The 22,455-nt window shown below is 41.1% G+C and overlaps 1 protein-coding gene across 1 annotated transcript in view; it reads left to right on the top strand.

The window, feature by feature from the left end:
• ascc3 (activating signal cointegrator 1 complex subunit 3) overlaps positions 1-22,455 on the top strand; it is a 136,195-nt gene that overhangs the window by 29,600 nt on the left and 84,140 nt on the right. The window contains exons 8-10 of the mRNA XM_046400567.1: positions 325-450; positions 16,622-16,825; positions 19,204-19,344. Coding sequence (XP_046256523.1) covers positions 325-450; positions 16,622-16,825; positions 19,204-19,344 — 471 coding nt within the window. The remainder of the gene's footprint in view (positions 1-324; positions 451-16,621; positions 16,826-19,203; positions 19,345-22,455) is intronic.

The raw sequence follows: 22,455 nt of genomic DNA on the forward strand, positions 1-22,455 counted from the left end.
TAGCATTTATTGGACAGTATGGCAGCTTATCATCTATTTAATTTAGCCTTTACATGCTGTACTTCACATATATGTATATGTTCAAACATGTACCGATTAGATCAAAGTGTGTTTGGTCTCTTTTGTATTTCAAGGGCGCCTGAAGGATATAGGAATTTCAAAAACTTATTATCAAAGTATAGCTGAATTCTGATATAGTAAATATTGTGACTTTGAATACCTCTCCAGGTTTCACACTGTTTTATAATCCAGGTGTGTTATAGTTGAGTCTTTGAGGTCACTTTTGAGTTCTGGGTTTTCTCCGTCTCTGTGTGTGACATTCAGATGCTGCTACCCGAGGGAATCCGCAGAGAGAACAGTAAGATGTATGAAGAGGTGGAGATCCCACCCAACGAACCCATGCCTATTGGCTTTGAAGAGAAGCCTGTCTACATCTCTGAACTAGATGAGGTAGGAGCCATTGTGTCCCTGCCTTTGAATTTGTGGGTGTTTGTGCATTGTGTGTGAAAACGCGTGTGTGTCTGTACACTAGAGTTAGATTACAGTTTTTGTTTTGAAGAGTGACATTTCTAAAGTCAGGACAGTCTGTCTGTGCCGACTCTGCTGACAAACAGTGTTTACCAAAAGTTGTATTATTACAACTGTGGCCGACTGCAAATGTGTCGTGAGCTTACATAAGCCACTTTTCTTTTCTGCCTGGAAGCTTCAGTTCATTATGAATCTGTAATACAGTAAACAAGTCCATGAACTCTACCGCAGTACCAAAAAGTGGCCAGCTAAAGGTAAAGAAAAAAGGAGAAGAGGAAAAAAGAAAACTCATGCTTGTTGTCACCTTGAGGTTGCCAAGCAACCATTGTTGAATCCAGAAAATCAAAAAAATTGTTATTGGCCAAGAAATACATGTGGTTTTAGCAGCTAACTCTCTGTGAAAACACAGAATAAGGCCGCTTAAAGAGGTGAAGTTCTCCACAAGGTAAAGAAGCCCACAGTTTATTTACACTGCCGATGGCTCTGTTGTGCTAATGTGTATATATCACCCTTGAGTCTTGGACGCGTTAATGTAGAAACCTTTTTGTCTGTTGTATGATAAGTGGTGTCTCTGCCCTCTCAGACAGCGCATTTCACTTGATATTTTGAGTTGTAGTTATTAAAAACTTTCATTACTGCAAATGCATTCTTAGCTTGAGACTTGATCAAAACACTGAAAGTCCAGCAATGCATTATCTTCCCAGCTCTGCATATCAACACTGTGCAAATTTGAAGTACATTTGTATGAACAACAAGACGTGTCTGCTTGTCTGTTCGGCTACCAGGAGGCCCCTGTTATCCTGCATCTCAGTGAACAGGAGAGGACTGTGGCTGTAATAGCCAGTGAGTGATGTTCCCTCTTAATGGAAGTGCTGTAGCTCTCTGCCGGCTGTCAGTCGACACAATGACCCGTCAGTCTGGCTGACACCTTGACTGACAAACCCACAATCATACTGGTACATACATCCCCCTGGCCTCTGGAAGGTTTACCCAGCCACCACTGGGACATGTCTGAAGGCAGCAGATTTGAAAAGCAAGAATTCAGTTTGCTCCCACCCTTGGTGAAGAGGCATGGAAAATATCCCACACACATCGTTGTCTTTGAAAGACTCTGCTCTCATCCTCTCTGCCAAAGTGGGCTTTGTAATCCATCACTACTGTATCACTAGTGAAGATGCAACAGTGCAAAAGGTCAACACTTTTTTTCTCAGAGTCCTGGCCTTTTGTTGATGAAGGCCCTAAAGTATGATATCCATAAACCTCAGAGGCATTTTGTCACACTTCAGGGGACTGGTGTAACTGCTCACCTCTCTTAACCTTCCTGTCACTCATGCTAATGAACATCATAATAAACCTGCTCCAGCTTTGGGGTGTGTGTGTGTGTGTGTAAGTAAGTGACTATTTGTGCATGTGTTTTGTGCCATGACAAATTGATAAACGGATGGTTTAATCACATCTGCACTGTTGCTCTTGTTGTTTTCGCAGTATACCATACTGGCTCAGGTGTGTGTGCATGTGTGTGTTTGCACCGCGAGTGCTGTAGTCTCTTCCATACTGTCAATTTCAATCTTCATCAAATTGATCTTTGAGGATTTAAAGATAAATTCTGTCCCCAGTCAAGATCGCTGTACAATCAAATTACATTTTGTATATATGAACACCAGTGGTAATATCCATGGCTTTCTTCCTTTTACTTTGGATGCTTTGTTTCTGCATACTAGTACTTCTAGCTTTGACAGCTAAAAGCAACATTGTAAAGCTGAGCTTTCAAGAGACCACACATAATAGACTCTTATATCTTATGTAGCTTGGAAAAGGAACCAGAGGCCCTGCATGAAAATAGTTAGGGCTGTAAGCTCAGCTAGTTAAATAAGTCATGGATTTTCAAGACAACTCAGCCTGAACACAACATACCTCTAGTGAGAGTCGTGAATCACTTCAATCATCGTAGTCCACAAAGAGCGTGATTAGCTGGAAAGAGGTCGTGTGTGAAGAGCAGCGTGAGCAAAGGCATAGAATCCATATTTTTCTCATCTTGTCTGGAACTGAATTAAAATGGCACAGCGTATAAAACAAAAACAACTGTTAACTGTCAGTGTCAACTCTCTGCAAACTCAGAGATATCAATGTATCTTTTTTATTCCATGCATTCCAAAAATTCCATTTGTCTGGCAATCTTTAGCTTGCAGTTTAGTGTGTGTTATGCTAATAGTTGCTAATGTAACCCTGAGCTTCTAGCCTCCAGCAGAGATGAGATGTGGCCTACAGAGGTCTCTTAATCTCACTTTGAACTCGACACATTCATGTATTTTTCATTTTCAAACCCGTGGCCTTCAGCCCATCTGACGCTGGCTCGAGTGACATCACGTAAGGACGTTCAAATTTCACACATAGCTCCCTCTGAAGAGCGCCTTTTTTCACATAGTACTCCTCGACACCTGCGAACAACCTTTCGCGCATAAAATCAATGCAGCTTTCCTTTATTCAGGTGTAAAATTGTTCTCCATATTGCTTTCTTTGCTTTAACTTGTGGTTGGACAAAATGCTGGCTGCTGTCAGCTGGAACATATTCAAGGCTTCCCCCACCACCTCCCCCATGTATGTAAATGTGAACTACAATGATAGACACCATGTTGAAAACATCCTTGTACTTGAAGTACGCTTTGTATAGTTCCAGCAGAAGACATTCCTGGTCTGTTATTCGATTATAGCAATACAACCTTTGTCTCAGAGTCTTAATGGTTTATGCACACAATAATGTCACATCATGAGATGTCAAAGCACTGCAGATAGTCATCACAAAGCTCAGAGCAGAGCAGATTGGAGCAGTGCCTTTACAACAGTTATGTTAACCGTTGTACAGGGTCTACACATGCAGTGGTTTTTTTGGTTATTATCTGTAATAATGACGAGGAGTGCTGGCAGTCCAGGATCACAGGACAGGTGAAGAATCTAAGAATCTTTGAGATAAATGCATAGATGAAGGATTTGCAGGACCTGTTCTGCTGTGTTTTCCATTATTTGGGAATATATAGGAGACTCAACTATTTGCAAGAAAAATAACAAAGAATATTACATTTTAATTATGCTGTACAGCGCAGTCGATTTTTTTGTGCTATCAACCGTTCATCCATTACTGAATTCCTGTCCAGGCTTCTCCTGCGAGGATTTAAGCCTAAACAATCTAACTAGGAGCTGAAAGAAATTCTCTGCGGATCCATCTTTGTCTTTCCAAAGGGCTTATCTCTTTTTTTTCTATCAGTTTCTCCCAGGCTCACCAGCAGTTTCCCTCCCTTCATCTTTGAAAGTCTCTGTGTAACTGATATAGATTGATATGGAACCTCTTCTGCTGAGCGATGTGAATTAGCCTCAGTCAAGCAGCGGCTCTCTTCATTAACTTAAGCCTGGGCAACTGTGGAACAAAGTGCCCCACTCTTCTAAAGCGCCAGCACACAATGCCTAATAAGTCTTTACGTGCTATTAGGAAGCCTTTGAAATGCAGGCCGAAAAGTCTGACGCCCCCCCCTCCTCCTCCTTCCGTTTACGCTGAGTGCCGATTGTCATTTATTGAAAGCTGTAATGGGAAACAGGGCTGTGCGGGCCCCAGTGCGGCTTTAATAGCTCTGTGAAACATTAAAAGTGGGGAATTTATTAGGGTGCTTTTTAACTAATGAATCAGGGTCTAGGCGTCTCGCACTTGCCACTGTGGTAAAAGCCTTCCTAATTTATCCGAATAAATATGTTACTCAGTGTGTTGTGAGTGAGAGCAAGTGCCACTCTTTAGTAGTACTGATGAACCCGAACACGTACAGAAACATACACTGCTGATGTACCTCAGAACACTGACGGCAGAACGGACAGTCCAACTCAAAAATAGATGGGAGCCTTAACAGCTCGCGCAGCTTCGCTTCCTATCAACGGCTAATTGATAGGAATCCACTCAAGCTGCAAACGCATTCTGAGAAACGACATGTTACCGCAGGGAAACGGCTTCTGGAGGGAGAGGGATTAAGGAACGGAGAAAGCTTTTCTCTTTAGCTGCCACAGGAGAGCACGTAGTGGGCGTAAAGGCATAAGTAGCAAGTAACTCCTCCCTCCCAATTTGTATTTATATGTGTGTTTATACTGCTCGACACTTAAAATGTTATTTCATAATTTTTTTTCTCTGTGTTGTGCGTGTAGCGCTCATCCAGACATTTATGGTGTCAAATACAGTCAATGTACAAAAAGAAAGACGTGAAGGAAGTGTTCACCGTCGCTTACAGTAGTTGAATACAAATCAGAAAAATAAAACAGCAAAGTAGTATTGAATGGGATTAATTAGAGAATTAAAAATAATGCAACAGGCAAGGCATGATTGTTGTGTTATACTAATGCAGTTAGTGCTGTGAAACATTATCCTGAATTTGTCAAGATAATATAAAGAGAGTCTTGACTTTGCATTGACAGCAAACAGGGTCAGTAGGGCAGAAAACAAAATTAAACTAAAAAAATGATCAAATATAGTTTCAAAACAAGTGGAAGTAAGAATGAAAACCTGTCTATAATGTGTTCTTCAGTGCCTTTTTCGCTCTCTGAAGTTGAAGTTAATAAAGGCTGGCATGAACCAGTAACCACCTTTCATTAAAAATTTGTTAAGGGGAACATGGAATTTCCTGTACTTTAATGGCTCACTTGGGAAATTCAGCATAATGTGCATTTTTACAGCACTAATTCCATCAGTACGGCTGAACCACATTCACTGCTCTGACAAAAGAACATTGTAAAAATGTACTGTTTCGTTCACCAGTCATTACCATTTTCTTTTTTCAATTAGTGTAAAGCTAATGGAAACAAACCCCACTTAAACACTTACAGCTGAAGTTTCACATTAAAAGTCCAAGAAAAGGAGAGTTGTTGAGCTTTAAACGGCTTAAGATAAGAAAAAAAAAAGCAAAACTTGTGCATGAGGATGGTATTTTTTGTCAAACGCAGACTTTCATTTAAATGAATTTAAGGAACCAGGCCCTTGTGTGAATACACTCGGTGGTTCAGCCAGATTTCTTTCCCGTCCTTGGAGGAGAGTACAGAGATCTGCAATGGGAGCCCTGCTGGCCCAGCATGGATTTGGGGTTGCTTCTGGTTAATGGCAGGTACAGGAAATGGAAAAAAAAAATGGGGCTCAAGCAACAGAACATTAGACACTGTTGTGCCTACATGTTCACAGGGAGCTGTGCTGATCCTTGAACCTTTGCTCCCAGAATAGGCTGAATTCTGCAGTTTTTTGCAGATTTAACAGCTGCATGTTCATGCTGTGAATCTCCTGTTCCGTCATGTTTCAAAGGTGTTTCTTTGCATGCTTTGTGACATAATGCAGGACCCTGCTAGAAATAGTCATGAAAAGATGGTTGGAATGTGGCCATAAAGGGACGCACATGATCAGTAACCATTCCTAGAAAGGCTGTGACATTCAGTCAGTGCTCACTTTGCATTAACTGACCTAATGTGTGACAAGAACATATTGCCCACACCATTTTCACTCCACTGTCAGCCTGAGCCGTTGACTTAAAGCAGGATGGCTTCGTGGATTCTTGTTGTTTACGCCAGATTCCGATCCTGTTAGCAGAAATTCAATAAACAAGGATCGTTTTCACAGCCTTTCACTGTTCAGTCTGTTTTGTGTTCTTACCTGACAGGAGGACTGTTGTGACCACCCACTTCATTATTCCATGTGTTTTGTGTGTTAAGAGATGCCTTACATGCATGGCACATCTGACAAGTGGGATAACTTGAGTGACTGTTGGCTTCCTGTCAGCTTTAACCACACTGGCGATTGTTGTCTGGCTTGTCATTAAGAAGATTGTTTTTTTTGTTTTTTTTCCCCACCTCCTGTTGCTCACCGAGATGTTTTTTGTTTTTTTGCACCATTTCCTATGAACTCCAGATTTGTGTGATCTCTCACGAAATCAGCAGTTTCTGAGATACTCAGAGTCACTCCTCTGGGCACCAATCTCAGTCCGCAGTTCCACAGGCCACTTAGATCAATTTTTTTGAAACCTTGTCAGGTGATGCAAAAGATATCTTCTGTTTCCTGTATTGGTTGGCACCAAACAATGACAGATTTTTTGTTATCTTTTTTTTTTTCTTTAGCAATGTGCTCAGTTTTTGAGGATAATTTGAGTTCATATTGAGCACTTCACAGCACAACAAGCTCTGTATGGCTTTGAAGAAAAACAAAGAGGGAGTATTAATAGGGGACAGCAAGTTACTGCGGTGTGGCCAAAGATGTCGCATTTCTGCAAGTTTGTGTTCTCTTTCTTTAACAGCTGTTTGACAAATGAATCATCCTGTCTCCCTGTTGTTGAAGGTTGCGTCTGTCTGCTGTGTGTGCCCTTGTGCAAACAGGCAGCGACACACAGAACAAGAGAGGCGCAAGTTTTAATCCCTTTATGTTTGCAGAAGACATCCACTTTGTTCACCTGTAAGCTTTAACGGTGCTTTGTGGGCATGTAGTCAAAGTGCAAGGCAAAAAAACTGCAGACTGCCTGACTGTTGCCGTGTTCATTTCTACTGTGTCACACTCTGTTAGATCTCTCCATTGTGACATGTCCAAGGTTTGTCATCATTATCGACATAACTCTAATCACATTCCCATATCAAACAGCGTTTTATTGGTTAGCCGTAGTAACAGGTGCTGTTATCATTGCAGTATGTTCCACCATCAGCACCCTCACTCAGCATGCTTTGATTCTCCTGCCGGTTGACAGCTTGCCCTCTTCTTTCCTGTGCAGGAAGCAGCCAGTGTATGTGCACAGACCTGCAAAAGATGATGCAGAACCAAACAGCCCTCCATCCATAATTAATCCACCTTGATTGCATTTCCTAATCCAGTTTTGATGTGGTTCCCCTCACAGCACACAACCGTGGCTCTGTGTGTTTGCCTAGACTTGCTAAGCAGCAGCCTCGAGCCTTCAAGGCTTCTTTGAAGGATTCAGGAGTTTACAATCCTGTCTGATGGAGTGGCAGAACTCTGAAATGGCGAAAACAGTAAATCACCTTAAAAATCTACCTAATGTCTGTCAGCCACTGGAAAAAAAAGCTCTGCACTGTGTTTCTTTCAGTCTGTAAATAAATTAGACGTGTGTCACTTCATCAAATGTAAATTTTGATGGCTCATCATTTTACTCATAAATTGAATGGACGCTACTGCGCTTTTGCCTTTTTATCTGCCAGTATTAAGAATGGCAGATAAACATAAAACAGTCTAAAAGGCAAATTTTAATTAGGCAATTAATTAGGAAACGATAAATTATAATGTGAAAAGATTTTTGGCAAGTCATTTCTGACCTAATTGTGAAAAAAAAACCTAATTTGTTTATTAGAGCGCCGCCTTGAGGTCAGCAAGTGTTTTTTGCTGAACAAAGAAGAAGAAAAAGAACCTGTGATCGCGTGTGTTGTGAACAACTCTGTGGGTATTATTTAAGGTTTGAACTTAGAACTTTGAACTGAAAAATCAGTTCTGAATAATAAATAACTAAAATTACATAATGGGAAAGGAAAAGAAGCCACAGCACATATTTACTTTAAATGTTTGTGTGTTTCAAAATGTAAATAATTAGCTGTATGAAGATGATGAGACTGAGTTGCAGGATGGGCTGCACTGTGTTTATTCAAAGATTTTGGGGCTCACAAGGCTCTCGGTGCCTCTTCAGCAGGTGCTCATGGATGAAGTGATGGATTACCTCCCTCTTTGCTATCTCCATCCTACTCCCGGCTCTCACTCTCCCTTTTTTGTGCCCTCTCCCCCTCTTCTTCCTGCTGCTGCTGTTCTGTAGGGAAATGAATGGGCCTCCTGTTTGCTGCGTCCGCACCGCACTCTGTCAAACTCCACCATGCATCTGGTGCGGAGGGTTGGTGTGCGTGTGTGTGTGCTCAGCATGCACGTGGATCCATAGGACTGGCTCTGGGATTTACGGTGTGTGTTTGTGTGGGTGTGTTTGGCCAGGTCATTTAGTACTCTGCATGCAGGCTTGGAGCAGGCTGATAAGCTGTTTGCAAAAACTGGCAATTAAAAGTTGATCAGGCTGTCAATTCAAATGGAATGAAATGGAACCAGAAAGTAATTAAATGGATGGCATGAAAATGACAACAATTATATCTCTTAGCTTCCCATTACAGATTCACAGAGGAATTTAATTAGTTTAGGAGCTCATATTGTGACTCATATAGTAAACACACAATAACACACAAAATGGTAGCTACCACAAAAACTGATGCCTGCTTCTTGTGTATACATACAAACTGACCATCTCAGTTTCAATATTAAACCTACAGACGGGCAGGCCAATGGATATGGACAACACTGGTGGCCAATTAGTGTGTTTTAAGTGGCTAGTGGATTGGCAGGATATTCCCAGTCCCCCCAGTTCGCCCATATGGCCGTAGGCTGTGTATCCGTTGTGTTAATGAGCCTGTCAGCTTCCATCCCACTCAGTCTGGACCAGTATGCACAGTATGTACTGCTGAGGACGACTGCTTATGCACTGTATATAGACTGGATACTATCTCTGTGTCTTTATAAGGAAACGTTTGCTCAGTCTTTCTCATCTCATGTACAGCCAGAGATGCTCATCGCCGAGCATCTTCGTCCTGAAAATGTTGTGTGAGACGACAGACCTGCAGGAGCCAGCTGGGTTTTAGAAATTGGTTCGGCCCCAGACTGAAACAGCTGCTCTCATTAGAAACTTTATTTAACCCGGCTGCTCAAAGGTTGAACACATACATATGTGTGTGGAGTTATATTGGCCAGCTGGGCTCTGCAAAGCTTTCACTCTGTGTTTTAAAACCTGGGGCCTTGCTGTAAATATGGGGATGATTTCGACTGAATGTAGCCAGAGACAGTTATGAGGACTGATTTGCAACAAAGCGGCAAGTTATAACTACTTATGCTCCAGTGGGTTTCGGTGACTGGCTTCAGAAATTTGGCTGGAACAAAACATTAAGCTCTTGCAGGCCTCTACTTGAGTGCTGTATCTGGGGAAAAGAGAACAGATGAGCCTGCTGGCTCTGGATGTGTTCTTTAAATTTCTACCTGATAGAAGTCTAATCAACACCCATAATTAACTTGGCATAGCTTGGTGACGTCAGTTTTTTCCAGTTTTTCCTGACTAATGTAAAAATGACAAGTTATTGATTGATTTATCAGCTGTGATTTACCTCAGCTTGTCTTTTAAGAATTCCCTTGTGGCAGGATTAAGGCCACCACAACATCTTTGGGTCCAGTTGGGGACCTTTGTTTGCTCTTTGTCCGCATTTGTCTCTCCCCTAATTCCCTGTCTTTTAAGGCTAAAAATACCCCCCCACCCCCAAAAAAACTTTTTTCATTTATCATTGTTATAATCATTGTACTTACCTAATCGCTTAGCTCTGGTAACATGGCAGCATTGCTCAAGAAAAGATTCAACAGGTCAGTAGTGAGATGATCTGACATGAGATGATGAGATGATGATGATCTAGTTGAGCTAATCCAAATGATCTAAACCATCTCATGGTTGTACAACTGACATTGAGGGCACCTAAAATGTTTCTAACAATCTCTTATTACAAAGGAAAAGTAAATGTTGAATGAAACAACAAACAGTTTGATATTAATTTGATAGCTGACTGGTTTTGACTGGTCTTTCTAGTGATTCCCTCCCATTCCATCCTCTCAACAACAACACTTATTCTGGAAAAGTTTGTACTCTGTGTAAGACATAAATTAAAAAGTATTTGATAATTTGCTGATCTTTCCAGCATATGCTCAATTGAAAACCGTGCAAAGGCAATATGTATATAGTGTTTGTTTATATATATATTTGTCGATCCATCAATTTTTGTTAATATGCGTTTAGATTGAATTTGATGCCAGCAGCACATTTCAAAGGATGCGACAAAAGACTGGGAACAAAAGATAAAAGACCTGTTTGGAACATTCGCTGGTACCATATGATAGTATCATGACTGGCTACGAAAGGAGCATCCTTGAAAGACTTGTTCACAAGCAAAGATGAGACAAGGTTCTCCACTTTCTGAAACAAATAATTGTATAAATTATACATTTATAAAAACCACTGGCGATAAACACAGTCTGTTGGCACATTATTGCATTCTGGTGGATGGCAGTGGCTCGGAAAATGAACCCTAAGTTGTTGCGTGCTGTGGATATCTTTAAATGAATCAAAATCACACATTAGATTAGTTTGCTCTAACTTCAGGCTATGTTTTGCATGGATTCTACTGATTTCATATTTCTAATTTCTAATCATGGCATTCATGAAGCAGTTAGAATGTATTTTAATCAGTTTCCAGTTAGATTTTATGTTCTCAGAAGAAAGAGGAAACTGTTGAACAGACTTTACACTAAACAGGATCTCCTCCAATTTATAAGGTGAAGAAAATAGAGGAAGGCGTGAAGGACATGCTCGTGGTGCACAGAAGAAGAGCACCTTGGGGCATTGAAAATCTCAGTAGAAATATTGCAGTTTTAGTACAAGATTATCTGTCTGCTGAAATTCTTGATGAGCAAGGTTTGATCCTATATGCTAACAGCTGCATAATGTCGATTTCAGTACAGTAACTACCTCCCAACAACACTGACATCATACCCTCGAGATAAGTTTTGGCAGGCACAGCTGGCTCTCCAATTGGAAGTTTTGTGTGCATACATTAACATAACAATGATGCCAGAGAGGTTTTAAATAGCGAATATAAAAAGCACTGAAGATTTCCAAAGATCATTAAATTATAGCAAATTTCTATTTACAACATGTGTGCTTTACCTCAAGGTGAATACTGGGGCTGGCATACATTTGCATGAATTTGCATGCTTAAGGAGCGCGGGGACGCTGGCTTTTCGTTACAAACGGACAAAGTCGATAAATCAAAATGAGGACCAGCCGCTCAAGTGATTGTTGTGCCTCTGTGGTCACCACAGAGACACAGGGATGAGTGTGCAGAAGCCTCGCGAAAAAGGGTGAAGCTTGGTGGTCCATAATTCAAAAATGAATATTTATAAGTCGGAGCCCAGCGGACTTTGCCTTGGGGGAAATAATTGGGTAGACAGGAGGAGACTAGAATCACCATCTTTGTTCAGAGAGAGTAGAAGCAGCCCTGCAGTCATCATGAACAGCAGCATCCATACTATACCTTAACTTGTTCAGTCATCATGAGTGCAGTCAGTGGCAGCCTGCGTGTGGAGTCTGACATAACGAGGCTTATTTTGCTATTTTTCAAAACTGGTTTTCTGCTGGCTGTTGGCTGGTGCAGAAAGCTTCAAGTAAGTTGAGTAAAACTAATTGGATGACTTAAATCACGCATAAACGGAAGATAAAATGAAAGTCAAGGCTGTGGATTAACTGTTCCCACTAGGAGCTCACGTAGAGTTTTAGGAGGAACCAGTCCAGGTTTAAAAGCACCACTTAAATCAACAATCCTGAATTGGGAGCAGGACACATAATATGTAATTTTCCTCGCCTGAATTTCCTTTTCAGCGCGGCATCTGATCCTTCTGCCTACCACATGAATCTTGTTTTGACAATAGTGAGATTAAACCTTCCTGAGTTCCTGTGGTTTAATGTGCCTATTGTGCCTATACAGTATGTCTCTCTCTGTTTACTTCACAGCATTATTTTGAAAATTGTAGATATTATTTTGTTGTGATAAATCTACTGAAAGTTGCTGAAATGTCTTTCTAACTCTCTTTCCTTTCCTTATTATTTTTATATTATATGTATATAAGCCCCTATGAAACTTTGCGGTAAAGTGTCTCAATATCTACAACAAATTGTAACAGAGAATGGACAGTGTTGACCTGTTCAGCACACTTTGGACCAGAAGTGCTGTGACATTGGAGGGAGTGAGCTGTCCTCCCTTAAATAATAATCAATCATTTGTTTCCTTCACTGTCCTCAAAGGGTTGTTCACCTTTCTCTCACCTCGGCTCATTGCGTCTTGTGGAAAGAGGAACTCAAAGTTTTGTATTGATAAGCAGAGAACAGTGCTTGTAATTTTTACTTGCACTCTCTCAAAACTTTATATAATTGTAAATATTTTTTCAGATTCAGACATATCTGTTTTGGGAAGCACACTCTAGTCACACTGTGGAGCCCTGATGCTGAACCCTTTTTACTTCCTGGTGATCAACATTTGAAAAGGGTAAACCATCATAATGGCACAGTTGCACTGTCTCCAAAAGTGTTGACAGACTGCAGCTTAATGATTGTGAGTCTGGAGACCTGAAAATGAACTCAAGGTCCCTTGGAGTTCACCAACGGCCTCGGCGATGGGTGGAATAGGTTTTTAGACGTGATTTCTGGGCAGTTAAATTTTGTTTCTTTTCAGATAATATTTGGACAGAACTGGAAAGCTTTGAATGGCCGTGATCAACTCCTTGTCCGTTTGCCAGGTGGAGATGTTGTCTAAGCGTGGACATCAAGAGCCAACTTTTTGTTGACCGCAAACACATCAGCTGAGTTTCAGTGTTTTGTCTAGCAAATGACTGGCAGATTCTTGGTATGGCTGGGAATCAGCAGCCTGTATGTCACAGAACAGCCATACCATCGCATATGTATGTATACATCAGCGTCTGTGCCAGGCTGTTCAAGAAGAAGAAGAAGAAGAAGAAGAATCACTTTATTGACAGTATATATATTTTTACATACACACACTGAATTCGTCTTCTGCATTTGACCCATCCTTAGTTGAACACACATGCAACACCCGGCAAATTACATGCAGTGAAACACACACAGGAGCAGTGGGCAACATCAAGCGCCCGGGGAGCATATTGGGGCCTTGCACAAGGGCACATCAGCCGGCTAATGGGGGGGGGGGCATTTTTCACATTAATCACTCCACCACACCCAAATTTTTCCTGCCCATCCGGTGGGGGAATCGAACCGGTGACCCTCCGATCACAAGCCGCTTCTCCAACCTCTAGGCTATGGCTGCCCCCAGAACAGAACAGAACAGAAGCACCCCACCACCCCTCATACTGCACCTAGCCGAAACCACAGCCAGGCTTAAGTGGACTCTGATAAAGTTGCTCTTTGATGCATTAATAACATCTTCCTCCCTACTGGGCTGCGGGGGCCAGCTTCCGAACAGCACCTCACATATCCTCGCCTGACATGCACTCCTTAATTATTTCTTTCTATGAGTGTTGGAGCGAAACGAGGGGAAGAGGAAAGTGATGACATACTTCTAATGAATCCTTGAATAAATAATACTGCTGTCTAAGCTTAAGGCATCCTCAACCAGCCTTACTGGGACAGAGGTGGTACGCAGAGGAAGCTGAGAGAGGGTGAAACGATAGAAAAAAAAAAAGGAAAATATCGATATGGAGGCAAGAAGCACACCTGGAACAACAGTGACCTCTATTGTGCGAGCTTCCACCACAACATGTTTATATTACTGGCTGCGGATTTTGGCGTTATTCTCAGAGGTTGTCCTGCTAGTGTTTTTAGACGTTAAGTTGTTCTGGTCAGTCTTGATTAGACAGTATCAAAGTATCACAGACACTGAATGACACTAGATTTGCTTCCAGAGGTTTTGTATTTATTCTCAGTTTGTGTATGAGTGGAAACGGGATTATGTTTGTACACTGTGTGTTTGCATATGTGTGTATATACGTGTGTGTTTTCGTTTTCCTCCAACTGTCCTTCACAGTGGCCATCTTTCTACTTATCAGAAGCAGAGCGAGATTGAGGGCCATCACCCACACTCTGTTGCCATAGTGAAAGCAGACGGAGGGCAGCTTGAGTGACAGCTGATCCCACCACACACATTTCCTCCTCCTTCATGCTTCATGTTGCTCCACTCTGTGCAGTCGCCTCTTCCAGTGCGGTTCAGTCACTGGCACCTGTAACTGATCACCTGCCTGTATTTCATGTCAGCGCACTGGATAGATTCTGTTGTGTGTTTTGTCAAAGGAAAAAATATGGTTGTTAATCGGGGTAACTGCACTAAATGATGGACACTGGCCCCAATCTAGTTGCCAAGGGCAACTTAGTGACCAATACTGTTAAGCTGCGTTGCTGACTCTGCCAGAAAACAATGACAGTGATTGCCACATCGTTTTGTTGTTGCGCCTCACAATATTGACATTACCCTGTAGTTCACAGCTGAGATTCAATACATGAGCAGTGAGATGAGAATCATCATTTATTTATTTTTGGTGCCATCGTAATAACTTCTGCTCTAGATGAGCATGAACTCATGAAGCCTCTTGGATGAGAGGCGAAACATCTTCAAGGACGTATAACCGAGCCCAGTTGTGTTCAGTTCAATCCCCCTGAGATAGCTGAATAAATAAGAATAACCACAGACAATTACATTCATAGTATGACAGCATCATAATAGAAGTAAGGAAAGTAAACTTGGATAAACGGATAAATGAATGTAATTTTCTAAATGGTTCATTTGAAAATGCTATGCGTTCATTATGAATTCAGATATCTTGTAGTTTTAATCATCTTTCTTTAAAACTAGATAATATTCTCCTGCAGAATCATTCAGAGCAAATTAACTGCATATAGAATATCTCACACAGCGATGCTGGTTTTGATGGAGAATTTTTTTTGTTAGATGGCTTCATGCTGATTATAGAAAAGCGATGCATTAGTTTTGAGTGTGCCTGATTGTACGAGTGATGCATTGGAGAATTTGTAGCAGATTCATCATGTTTCCTTGAGTGCTTGATATAGACATTAGATCATTATTTAGTGTTTTTGTTAAGAATTAAAAAAGGCCAACCATCAAGAAGAAGAAAAAAATTAAAATATGCTTATTGCCTTCCACTGTCATCTAGCAGGGCACAGCAAGACCACTACTAAACTAAGCATTGTTATTAGATTTAATGTTAAATATTTGTTATTGTACATAAATAATATTCTTTCTATTTAACTGTGAAAACTCATATCCATCTAATTAAAGAAAATTATATCTACTGTTTTCATAGACATTGAGGTTCTGAAATGTGAAGCCAAGTCTGCATTCTTTCCAATGACCTGCAGGGGGCAACACCAGTGGATTTGAAAAGAAGTTCAGTTGTATGTAAGCTTATGAGAAAATGAGCCTACTTCCCACATGATAAAGCAGTTTATGTTTTAGAGCATTGCTGTGTTGTGTGATTGACAAGTTGCTGCCACAGCGAGCCCTCGGGTTCTCGGTCAGATCCAGTCAGAACAGAGGTGTAGCAATGCCCATCCTCCACAGCTCCACTGTCTCATCCAATTATGCTCACCTCTGGGTTGACAAAGTGAAGATGGTGATGGCTGTAATTCAAAAAATAAGAGAGAGAGAGAGAGAGAAAACATGTTGGTTCCATCCGCTGTTTATTAGTCTATGATTGCATTTTACTTTATTTCTCCGTGGATTTTTAATCAAATGGGCACCACCAATAATGTGTTTTGCCTTATATATTGAGCGCCTTCTTTACCTCCTTGTTTGTAGGATACAGAATATTTGTTTTTACTTATGTTTTTTCTCTGTTTTTCCCAAGAGCAACAAACATATTTGTGATCTACATTAGATTATTTTCAGATTATTTTCAGAATCCATCTCTTTTCCTTTATCCTACAAGTGCAATACCACAAGTGCAATATTAAGGACTACTTTCTGGACTACCTCATACTTGCACACACTTGCACATGCATATTTATGCTGTTATATGCTAAAACCGGCTTCTTTATTTAATTGTTTAGCTTATTTAAATGTCTAGTTTTATATTCTTTTTACATTCTGTTTTTTATTTAGCTTATATTTCTATTTTATTCAACTTTTTGTTTACCTCGTACTTTATATTTTTATATTTTTATATTCTTATAGTCTACTTACTGCTCCCGGGACCTGAGTCCTAATTTCGCACCATAAACATGTGAATGTGAGCTGGTATGACAATAAAATTCCTTGATTCCTTGATTCTGGGCACCATAATTCTTCCATGAAAAATAAAGCCTAGATATATTATACTCCTTGTGGCACTTATTGCAGACTTTTACGTGATGAGTCCATTGAAAGATAAAGATGTAAAAACCCTTATTCGTCACTTCCTCTCCTCGCTCTGTTCGCTCAGATCGGACAGCTGGTGTTCAAGGGGATGAAGCGCCTGAACCGGATCCAGTCCATGGTGTTTGAGACGGCCTACAATACCAACGAAAACCTTCTCATCTGCGCTCCGACTGGCGCCGGCAAGACCAACATTGCCATGCTGACCGTCCTTCATGAGATCCGCCAGCATCTGCAGCCTGGTGGTGTCATCAAGAAGGATGAATTCAAGGTCTGACACTGACACACAAAGTACAAAGTAGAGATCCAGAACATGTATGGAGTCACTTACTGCTGCTATGGTGGATATGATACTGTTCGCTGACTTATTACAATGGTTGTTTATGGGGTTGTTTTATTTGGACTGACTGCTATATGTCTGTGTGGCTGTCAGGCAAAATCACAGTTTCAAGGCTTTCTGTTTAATGTCGATAAATGCCTGCCATAACTGTTAAATGCTTTCAGCGTGACTCCACCCCAGAGTCTCTCAACATGCCTCATGGAGATTAAGTATGCTCCTTGCTGAGACTCACACACTGCATGCAGAGATTCTCATCTGATCCTTGGAGCTTTGGATGCTCGCATTTCTGGCTTTTGGCTGGCTTTCTACATCGTATGTGGTTGGTGCAGGAAAAACACTCAGCCCTCTCATGGTTCAGGCTTTTGTGTTGATGTTGTGGAACAGGATGCGCTGTCATCAGTGGAAGGCTACCTGGATGGTTTTAACATACGTGAACTGAAAACAGCACACCGCTTCAGAAATGAAAAAAGAAATGCAGGTGCACCACACATCTGTAGTATGGTGGCAGGTTTTTGGTATTGTGGGAGGAAGCTGGAGTACCCGGAGAAAACCCATGCAGGCACAGGGAGAATATGCAAACTCCACATAGAAGGGCCTGGACTTGAACCCGGAACCCTCTTGCTGTGGCACTTCCTGTGCCACCCTGATTTACATTTACTCATATTACAATATGAGTATGATATCAATATGTACGGATCAACCACAACATTAGCACCACTGACAGGTGAAGTGATTAACAGTGATTAACATAAATCATCTGTTTACTATGCAGTGTTCTGCAGGGAAACCTGTGGCAATCATGTGGGTGTTCTTTGACTCACACCAGCCAACGACTATCCCCACAGGTGCCGTGTCCCTTCCCCTGACAGGTCAGAGCTGTTTTGGCAGCACAAGTTGGACCTGCAAAATATCAAGCAGGTGGTCTTAATGTTGCGGCTGATCGGCTTATATTGTCCAGCCTTAGTTTCACATGTTAACTGCACCTCTATAATTACATATTCCTGACTAAATGAACACTCAAAGCTCACAGCATCCTTACTGCTAAGTTTTATTTATTAGGAGTTAAAGAGTTAATTATTCATTCAGTCCTTTCATCAGGACTAAACATTTTTTTGTTAGGTAGACCACTAAAATAGGTAATCGACTTCTTTCACATGGCCTGTAGACGGGTTTGCTGTTTTGTTCTCTCTGTCACGTTTGATGGCAGAAATACACCAGGGAAAAGGGAAAGGTAGAAAAGAGCAGGTCATATACCTCATCAGACTGCACCGAGAAAACATTGAAACATGTTTTTAAGAAAAAGTCTTCATCAAAAACCAAATTCCAAATTAAACTAATCATTTTCATCTCGTTTCCTTTCTTGAGAGTTGCACATACGTGGTACCGAACAGGTAGTGACACTGAGGCCGACGAGTGTGATTTTTGCTTGCTTTTATCTTTTTTCTTCAGTCTCTTTCAAACCTACTGCTGACTGAACGACATGTGGTCACGGCATCGTGCCTGAAAAGGACCAGTGCCGTCACAGCCGATCAGAAATAGAGCAGATAAATACTTGTGGCGACTGCTGTCATTTCATCAGTTCCCGCTGAAGACAAAAGCCAGATGTTAGTGAGCTGTTTTTCCGCTGTGAAAGGGCTTTTACACTCCATACATCTCGCCCTGCCTGCTTCCATGACCGCCCTACTTTTACGCTTTGTGACAAATTGTGTTTTTACTTAATGTTTGATGGACAGTTTGTTGTTTCGGAGGTTTTTCCATATTTATGAGTGCTTTATTTAGAAAAATAGCAGATGAAAGTGGTCGAAATTAAATACAGGCACGATAGGAAAATAGAATCTTAGATATACAAACAAAAGTCAGCTATTGGCAGCCTAGTCTAAAAATATTGGTGCATGTCTTCATAAACCCATAATGTCAAATCCTACCACACACACACACACACACAGAGATAAATAATTCAGACGTCCAAAAGGCTTTGTTCTCTTTCACAGACACGCGCTTTCTCACGCAAAGCTTTGCACAGTGGCAGCCAGCGACCATAGACACTTTTCATACATCACCATTAAACTTCACCCATGCAAGAAGCTGGCATCGTATTTCTCAATAAATTGTGATTTGTGCTGGTTGCCAGGGAACAAATGATCCTGCCTGTGTTTGCTCATTTATCACCACAGTGTCCTTACAGTCCCACTTTCCTGTACCTCTACCCCTACTCCCATCTTCGACCATCCCTGCACTACCTCTATCTGTTCTCTATCCCATTTATTTCTGTGTCCCTCTCTCCCCCCCCCCCCTCCCTCTCTCTGTAGATAGTATATGTGGCTCCGATGAAGGCCTTGGCAGCCGAGATGACTAATTACTTCAGTAAGCGTTTGGAGCCACTGGGCATCATTGTTAAAGAACTCACTGGAGACATGCAGCTTACCAAAGGGGAGATCCTACGAACACAGGTATACACACACACACACACACACACACACACGCACAGACACACACATTAAACAGCTCAAACTGAAGGTACAAAAATCATTCCCTCCTCCACGTTCCCTCTGCTGCACATGTACACTGTGTTCTCTAGCACCCCCATGTGGATTGAATTGTGACATTGATGCAATGCTGTTTCATCATTTGTTCTGCAAAATGTATCAGTGACAATTTTGTCGGTCACTATTTACAAATATGACATAGCTAGATGTTTAATTTAATTGTTATCAACTTTGCACAAAATTACTAATATTCCAAACATAATCATTGCTTTACCAAAAAGTGTTTATTCATATTCACATAATATTCTGCATAGCTCAACATGCATGTGATACAAGTTCTTAACAAACTGCTTTTTACGAATACAGATACAAACTATAGACGAATTCCATAATGGTTTCATTCCCAACAAGGTACTTTTGTACCAGTATGAAATACTGTATATTTATCTCTGTTAAACTTTGTGACAAGTGACGTGTTTTGTGCTACATAGGTCACGTGCAGAAAATGCAGTCAGTCCAAATGACTAAGAAAAGAAGCAATTCCTCACAATTAAGAAGCTGAAACCAGTAAATGTCCTCATCACTGCTTGAATTAAATGCTGCATTGATACAGATGCAGGCTGACTAAGCTACTAAATGCTGCTTTCTTGTATAGCGTTGCACATAAATTGAGACAGTCCACTGAACTGCCATTGGGTGATGGAGAAGCACCTGATCCAACGTTGGCTTGATGCCTGCAGCGTTTTCACATTCTGCTCTTCTTTTGATGAATCTGATCAGCTCGCTCGAGTTCATATCTAATTGGACCACAGTCCTCTCTTCAAGGGGAACAGCTATGAGCCCCAGGAGTTCTGCACCTATGTGGGATCCAAAATTTGCACCTAGCTCTCACCAAATCCATGGTGCTGAATAATGCTTACTTCAGTACAAACTATATCAACACAACACTAAAGTTTAAGTTAAAGTTTGTTATTGGCAGATAGGCCAAAAAAAGTTACTGGACCTACCTTGTGATGGAGATGCGATTCATATGTAGGCTGGCACACAGTATAAATTACCACATTAACCACAGCTGAATGTCCCTGCTATAGCAAAAGTAGCTGTGGCTGACAGTTTGTGGCTAATAGCTGATACTAAGCTCAGCTCTGCTGTGCTGATTTGCTTATAAACATCTGTTGCAGTACAGGGATTCACACAGTGTATTTACAGCAGAAGTGCAGTGTCTCACCCGAAGTTCAGAGCGCCCCCGCTATCAGCAGAACAAATGAATACATGTTTATGAAATAGGATGTTATAAAATATTCAGTTACTACATCGCGCACTAAAAGCTGCTTCTTTAATGAGTAAAGAGGTCGTTCAAACGGCTCTTGTAACTAAAGTTAGCTACAGTGATGAGGAGACAGGAGGTGTCAGGATCTGTTGTATGCAGGAGACGGCGAGTGATCTGTTACATTGTAACTCTATATTGAGTTTGTGGTTATAATCAGAGCAGCACATTGCAATGTTCGGAAAACAGTATCCTGAGCCTTGTTTTCTTTCAGTATTTCCACTTTGATCATCAGTGCCAGTCGCTCACTAGTGAAGTACAGACAAGCTAACCAGCCAGGGAATATACACTATGTAGACAAAAGTATTGGGTCATGTGATCATTGCACCAACAGGGACTGTAATGACATCACCTTCTAAATACTTAGACTGGTTTGCAACTATAACAGCTTCCAGTCTTCTGGGAAAGCTTTCCACAAGATTCTGGAGTGTTTCTGTGAGAGCTTTTTGCCCATTCATGCAATAGAGGTCAGGCACTGATGTTGGACCGAAAGGCCTGGCTCACAATCTCCCTTCCAGTTCACCTCGAAGAGTTTCAGTGAAGCTGAGGTCAGGACCAGTCAAGTTCGTCCACATCAAACTCACCCGACCATGTCTTTATGGGCCCTGCTTTGTGCACCGGAGCATAATCATGCTGGAATAGAAAAGGGTCTTCCCCAAACTGGTGTCCCCAAACAAAGTTGGAAGCATAGCATTGTCCAAAATGTCTTGGTATGCTGAAGCATTAAGATTTCCCTTAACTGGAAGTAAGGGGCCTGAATAATTGTCTTCATTGTATATTCTGTTAGTCCATTGTTGTTGAAACAGTTTTGAAAAACACATCAGTGAACTGAACTGTTGTTCCCGGTGACATGTTGTGTCTAACTCACTCCCACATACACCATCCAGCTGCCCCAGATAGTCACTAGAGCGCCAAATGTGGATTAATCCACCACTGAAAATAGTCATCAACAAATGCACTAATTCCTCCAGTTTGAGTGGTATTTGTAAAAAAGCTAAAGACCGTCTGTTTTAGGAAATGACTAAGCCTTATAAGAATGAAACCAAATATTTGTGACCCAGAGTAAGGAAGTCAGAAAGCATTGAGATACAGACTAACACCTCCAGTCAGGTTTATAGTAAGTTGCACCGTTGCTGAATGAAGATGAAGTTGAAGATAATAAAATAATAATGCAAGGCTCTGTAGTCTGATTCAAGATAAAAAACATTTATTCTGCTCACATGCCTACTGCAGTCCATACAGACAGACTTCTTAGGTTTTTCTACCTTTCACAATGAAAAGGACTTAAATTCACCCACACTACTTTACTAACAGGCCACCAAATAAAATTGCTTCAGTCTGCAATCCTGTGGCTGTACTCTTCTCAAGGGTATATAAACAATAAAATAAATTCTTTTTTTAAAAAAATATAAGAAAAAAGGAAGTACAGTAGTATCAAAGGGTGCATAGAGGTTTACCATACCATGAAACATTTTTTCTATTTCTTTCTCTCCACATGTTTCTCCATATTCCCTCTTCTTGTCGTGTCCTCAGTTTACCTTTCCGAACAGATGCTGTGTTCCCTACGGCCATGTTGTTGCGGGTTCACTTAATATTATGAACATGAGGAACTTTCATTCATGAGATGTTGTTACTCGATCAATAATTTGCTTTTAATTGCAAAAACTTTTAAGTAAATATGTTCTTCTTATTATTATATTACCTACTGTTGGAGTTTTCCAGGTTGCTGTGCAAGGTTTCCTCTTAAT

Source organism: Scatophagus argus, chromosome 9 (genome assembly GCF_020382885.2).
Source record: "Scatophagus argus isolate fScaArg1 chromosome 9, fScaArg1.pri, whole genome shotgun sequence".
NCBI classification, from domain to species: Eukaryota; Metazoa; Chordata; class Actinopteri; family Scatophagidae; genus Scatophagus; species Scatophagus argus.